Genomic DNA, 6,355 nt, shown 5'->3' with positions numbered 1-6,355 from the left:
CATATAATAACAAAAATACTCTCCCCCCGCGCGGGCGAGACAAAATCAACCTTTTTTTTTTTTTTTTATTAGAAAGACACCGATACGGGCCGTCGCACATCCAATAAACATGGCTCCGTCCGAGGCAGATGTTCAAAAACTCGCAAGATATGAACAATCACGGCAATTGAGCAGAATAGAGAGAAAAACGATGTCACGTAAACGTCAGAAGCCTACATGGACTGACTAGTAATTATTGTTTGCCCGTCGATATGTTTAGCAACACCATGCATGACGGGGCGGATGCAAGTCATGAGCTGAGGGAACATCCCTGCCGAGGCCTTCTGGGGTTCCACAGGCCTAGATCTCTATAGGTCAATGCCATCGGACAGCGTCGTGAAATGTCAACGAGGCAATCGCCCGCAGACCGCTCTCTTGGAGTCAGCTGATAGCCGTCATTGGAAATTGTTTGTGGTACGCTTAATAAGCGTGTATATCTGGAACTTATTGACAGAAACGTTGCGGACGGTGAATGAACAGTAAAAGCCACCTGACGGTCACCGTAACAGTTCAGCCTGTACCTCTCCCCGTGCCTGTTCAAACATTCGATGGCCGTCGTTGTTCCTCTCGTTTATGCGGAGAGGTGGACTCGCCGATCATAGATTGGTGAGATGGGGTTGGATCCTGGGTCTAGAATTAGACACGGCACAGTCCAGCTTTTCGAGGTTTCTTCCGCTTTTCCCGCTTTTGACAAGGACTGGGACAGTTGAGAGTTGAAAATCTGCCAGGGCAAGACACACACAGCGTAACTTGTGAGTTTGCCACGAGGATTCGTTGTTGCTGCCTGTCGTGTTACAATGCCTTTTGCTTTGACTTGCATGCATATATCGTAAATGTGTACCGTGCTACGCGATATCATTCGTCGCAAGCTTGCAAAGATTGCCCAATATTTTGATCCTTTGTTACTATTCTATTCTCACCGACCTAGTGACCAAGCATGAAGAGTTTTCCCAACATAATTACCTCATGAGAGCTTTGATGTGCGATGAAAGTTACCATAATCCATCATGTTAGTGATCTTCCGATTTTCGCGTTAGCTTAGTGCGTCTGCCAGCCACCCTTGAACTTTGACGGCACGGAAAACTGTTTGACGACGGTTAGCCCGTCTGTCGTCAATACTTGTGGTGGCTGGTGATGGTCCAACTAACTCATTGTAGAAGCTCAACTTGAATAAAGCTGTGAAAAAACCTTGAGCGTGATCAAACAAGCATAAAGAAAAGCCCACCAGTCGTCAATGTTTCATGCGGACCTACGGCCTGGTTCCTAGACTCCTCCACTATAAGCGGGTCTTCAACGCTGACTTACAGAAGACCCCGGCAGGCATTCAGTGGAAGCTTGTGATTCTTTGGGGTAATCCGCTACAGAATATGGCATTCCTGGGACCTACAACAACGCATTATATTTTCCGTCCCGCGTCATCCGTCAGGGTAGCATAGACCAGCAAGATTAATACAACGTACCCCTAATATCAAGAATCAAGAATCAATAACAACACAAAGGAAAGCAATAGTATTACCCCGTAGGCAGAGGTTCTGGACCTTGTTAGTTACCTGAGCTACTATCTTAGGCGCGCTGTGCATGCACAAGACCGTACCGGACTGCCGAGCTGAAGACATGGCCCCACGGCGGGAATACGAGATCCCAGGAGGTGTTAGTTGAGTGTGATGCGACTCAGCGAGTGAGTTGTGGTTGTGGTACGTCACTTGACATATTCTCCATCATTCTCAACGCTTGTGCTGAGAATGTAGTGAACTCGGCCCCATCTGAGTCACGGATATGCATAATTCACTGGTTACCGAGTGAGTTAGGTTGAAGTATAAAGAAGGCCTTGTCCGCTCGCGTATTTGAGGTTGAAAGATCATCAATTGACTTCAACTCCAAAAGATCATCCTCTCCCATCACAGACAAAGATCATCCTCATCACCCCACAGTCTAGTCTCTTTCGCGGACCAACCTCCTCACTGCTCAACTTATAATCAGTCACAATCTTCCTCAATCCTCTCTCCCTCAGCTCATACTACTTTTTCAGTAGCCTCTCAATAATCGCCAAGATGCAATTCTTCACCCTTCTCTGCCTCGCCACCTCCGCCCTGGCCCTCCCTCAGACTCTCACCAAGCGAGAGACTTGTATGGACAAGGGCAGCAAGGTCACTGAATGGACGGTCAAGGACTTCAAGTACGAGGCCGTTTACACCCAAAACACTCCCACAAAGCAGACAAACTCTGCCACCGTCACTTTCACCCTTCAGAACCGCGGCGTTGGTTATGAGGGTAAGTGCTCAGCCAAGTCCACAGACGCCAAGAAGGACTTCTTCACTGGTAACACCGACTACAATTGCGATGTTCCTTTCGAGGGCGACTCTGCTTCATTCAAATACAACCGCAAGTCCGGCGTCATCGCCATCTTCCAGCACTGGTCCTGCGTGAAAGAGGGCGGTTGGTACGAGGCCAAGGGCAACACAACCTTCACTCCCAAGTGCACCAAGAAGACTTGGAAGAACGCTCACTACAAGGCCGGTGGTGACAAGGCCTACTCCAACCGTCGGGTGACTTGCCAGCAGAAGCAGCTCAAGGTTCCTGTCCTCGAGATGCAGGCTGTCCTGTAGGGGGGCACTTTTCTCACGACACTTGTTCTTCATTCGCGATTCATGACAATATCTTTTAATACCTTTTAAGCGCAAGCTTTTGGAGTTGGATTTTGCTTTTTTGGGATACCACTCTTCATCCACGACTACGCCGTGACGACGGAAGGATATGATCTACGATCTCCATGACATTCATTAGACTAATAGCATTAATTGGATGGAGGAATATGGGAAAAGCTGCCATAGCAGCATTTTAGACATTCAGTGGAATAATTGCATCGCAATAAACATATTCATGATCTCAAATTGTGTGATTCTCGTGATCTTGTCCAGCCGTTGACACAGTGACATCGTCTCGCAATGCAGCCATGAGCGATCCAAATAACAACCGTCACCAGCGAAGAATTGTGGCAATACCACGTATGATGAGATATAGTTATTGAATATTTCGTGTTGCAAACAATGTAAAGCGGTGTGGTCGTGATGGGAGATCGCATGGTTGTGAGACATTCGAGGGAGTCGTCCAACCCCGGAACGCCATTCAATGAAAGCCATACCTGCTGTGCCACGTCTTCGCTGCAATTCCTTGCGCTACGTTGCTTGCGCTATTGTTTTTCGAGTTTCTAGAAGCCTCTCGGCCTCAATCGTGAAGCGTGATCTTTATACGATTTCTTGGTCGGATTACCTGCAGGTGGCTGCATGTTGTTGAAGAGTGGGTGTCTCACAACTTATTGCGAATTACTACGTAGTTAATTCCGGTTTCATAATTTCCACGGGTCCCCAGCACCATGTGACTTACACCGATTTACCATAGGAAAGAAAACCCGATGTTCTTGCTCTCGTTTTGCGCCCAGTTCGCAGGGATCCAGCGTGCTGGACTGACCCATCGGCCAACGGAGAGTATAAGACAAATCTCAGTCAGTCTCAGCCATTTTTCAGGCCAGGCAACCCGTTGAAAAATTGTTTTGTATCACTCTGTCGGCATATTATGAGCTTTGTGTAAGTGATGAGTCGAGTCCCAACTGGAACAAGACTATGCGCGAAACATGGATCTGAACCAGAAAAATTGAAAGTTCAACTGTTATGCTTTCAATGGCTAGCTTTTTCGTATTGTATCATTTCTTTTGTTTTCCTTCTCTTATGTGGCATGAAAAGCCTGGTCTGTCATATCATAATTCGCAATCTCAATATCACCCTCCCTACTCACGAGGGAGATACCAAAGCTATGGATATGGGTCATGTCACGTACAAAAGGGAGCGAACCTCCTTTTGCGGACTAACTATATAGTTGTTCTTACTCGCTGGTCTTCTCTCCGAATAGCAAAAGCAATTGCTTTTGCACCAAGATCTGTGTAGTTCAGATGCTCCGCGGGGAGATCTTCCTTATTTGGCTGTAGGTCAAGTCAGCATTCTTAGTCGCTTGATTAGGCCATTTCCGCCGACTGGTGTTTTCCCCACTGCTCGCTCTTGTGTACATCCATCTTTTGAGTGGGAGTAGGCATGAGGTATTCTTCGAACAGGGAGAGTAATATGGTTTATTATAAATGGGCAGAGTTTCACGAGATGTGATTCTTCGTTCGCAAACTGATGCCGCTCGAGGGTTTATACCAGATCCTCTGAACTCGCAGCTTGTTACCTTCAACAATGGGGTGAAGATATGATGTATCCCACCCAAGGAGTGGGGCCGTTCTCTACCTAAGATTGACGAGAACGGTAGGTTATTCTGGCTTGGCTTCCCCGCATCAACCTACCATCGAGGCATCTCGAAGAGGCAACAAACGTTAGACGATGACGGTAAGAATCCCGAGCAAGTCCCGACCTGGGGTAATCATGGCAAGAGGACGTGGCTGTGATGCTTGGAAACGCGGGGTATAAATAATCGTGTATTTAAACTCAAATACTATTTATCTCTCTTCCTCGACACTCTAGAGTTGCCATATACACTTGCATCACTATTCATCATGACTACACAAACTATGAAGGCTGTCAACTATCAAGGCCCTTACAAGGTCAAGGTTCAGGATATTGAACTTCCTAAGCTGGAGCATCCTGACGACGTCATTGTCAAGGTTACGACTGTAAGACTCCCAAATCTCTCTGTAGGTATCGCAATGGCTGATAAATGCTCAGGCTGCTATCTGTGGCTCCGACTTACAGTAAGGGGAACAATATGAAAACAAAAAGTAATACTCACAAGTCATAGCATGTATGAAGGCCGAACAGCAGCAGAACCCGGCATTACCTTTGGTACGGTTCCTGTTCTCACATAATTCATCTCCTTACTAACTTTACAGGTCATGAGAACATGGGCATTGTCGAACAGCTTGGCGAAGGTGTCACGCTGCTAAAGAAAGGAGACCGAGTCGTCATGCCCTTCAACGTCGCTGATGGCCGATGCCGTAACTGTGAAGAGGGCAGAACTGCTTTCTGCACTGGTGTCAACCCCGGATTTGCCGGAGGTGCTTATGGCTATGTCGCCATGGGCCCTTATCGGGGAGGACAGGCACAGTATATCCGAGTTCCTTATGCCGACTTCAACGCTCTCAAGCTCCCTGCTGGCAAGGAGCATGAAGCTGATTTCATTCTTCTCGCTGGTGAGCATGTCGACTTTCTATCTCTTGTGTCTTTCTCTAACACTGTACAGATATCTTCCCTACCGGGTGGCACGGCGTTGAAATTTCTGGTTTCCGATCAGGCGAGAGCGTCGCTGTCTTCGGTGCTGGGCCCGTCGGTCTCATGGCCGCTTACTCCGCTGTTCTTCGTGGCGCATCCAGAGTATTCGTTGTTGATCGTGTTCCCGAGCGTCTCCAGGCCGCCGAGAAGATCGGCTGCACGCCAATTGATTTTTCAAAGGGAGATGCTGTTGATATGATCATCAAGGCCAACGACGGAGAGGAGGTTGACCGATCTGTTGATGCTGTCGGCTACCAGGCGGTCAGTAAAAGCGGTGATACTGAGCAGCCCAACATTGTATTGGAGAACATGATTAAAGTGACAAGAGCTTGTGGTGGACTGGGTATTCCTGGTCTTTACGTCCCTAGTGATCCTGGTGCTTCTGATGAGGCATCAGCAAAGGGGATGATCAGCCTTAGCTTTGGCAAGCTATTTGAAAAGGTATGATTCCCGACACGGTCTCGCTAAGCGACAAGAATTTAACATTTAGTCAGGGACTTACTATTGGCACTGGCCAATGTAATGTCAAGTCTTACAACAGATATCTCCGAGATCTTATTCTTTCTGGTCGAGCTAAGCCCAGCTTCGTTGTCTCGCATGAGATCAACATTGAAGAAGCTGAAGTAGCTTATGAGAAGTTTGACAAGCGAATTGACGGATATACGAAGGTTCTTATTCACCCTAATGGTGGTTTCTAGAATTGGTACAAGACGTAAAAGTTGTGGAGTGCCTAATAAGAGCATGTTGGGGAGAGTTATATGTATCTGTAAGTGGTGTTTGTGAGGCTGGGAGCGTTGCATCAGGCATTGGTGAGGTGTATTGAAGTTTAAGGAAGTATTCATAGCGCGAAATCGATCATTTGCATCTTGCCATAAAGGCAGCATACCCTCCACTTCTGTTGCTATATAATCTAAATAGGGAATAACTCAGAATGATACTTACACGGAAACTTGTCATGGGCCAGAGAAAGGCTCTTTAGATCTTCATTCTCACGTTCGGCTCGTAGAAAGGATCACTATACAGCTTCTCAATGACCAATTTCAAATAATGAATTGCAG

At 47.1% G+C, this 6,355-nt stretch overlaps 2 protein-coding genes across 2 annotated transcripts; both read left to right on the top strand.

Annotated features, from left to right (window-relative positions):
- Window positions 1–1,673: 1,673 nt before the first annotated feature.
- Window positions 1,674–2,930, top strand: FOXG_11416 (uncharacterized protein). The gene is made up of 2 exons (XM_018391028.1): window positions 1,674–1,733; window positions 1,788–2,930. The coding sequence occupies exon 2, from the start codon at window positions 2,091–2,093 to the stop codon at window positions 2,643–2,645; it is 555 nt and encodes a 184-aa protein (XP_018249606.1). The 5' UTR covers window positions 1,674–1,733; window positions 1,788–2,090; the 3' UTR covers window positions 2,646–2,930.
- Window positions 2,931–4,504: 1,574 nt separating this feature from the next.
- Window positions 4,505–6,283, top strand: FOXG_11415 (alcohol dehydrogenase). The gene is made up of 6 exons (XM_018391027.1): window positions 4,505–4,702; window positions 4,755–4,780; window positions 4,828–4,871; window positions 4,919–5,218; window positions 5,269–5,738; window positions 5,792–6,283. Exons 1-6 carry the CDS (start codon window positions 4,586–4,588, stop codon window positions 5,993–5,995), a joined length of 1,161 nt encoding a protein of 386 aa, XP_018249605.1. The 5' UTR covers window positions 4,505–4,585; the 3' UTR covers window positions 5,996–6,283.
- Window positions 6,284–6,355: the final 72 nt, after the last annotated feature.

The sequence above is a fragment of the Fusarium oxysporum genome, chromosome 10 (genome assembly GCF_000149955.1).
Source record: "Fusarium oxysporum f. sp. lycopersici 4287 chromosome 10, whole genome shotgun sequence".
NCBI classification, from domain to species: domain Eukaryota; kingdom Fungi; phylum Ascomycota; class Sordariomycetes; order Hypocreales; family Nectriaceae; genus Fusarium; species Fusarium oxysporum.
Note: the sequence above shows the minus strand (reverse complement) of the source record. Positions and strands in the feature narration are given on the sequence as shown.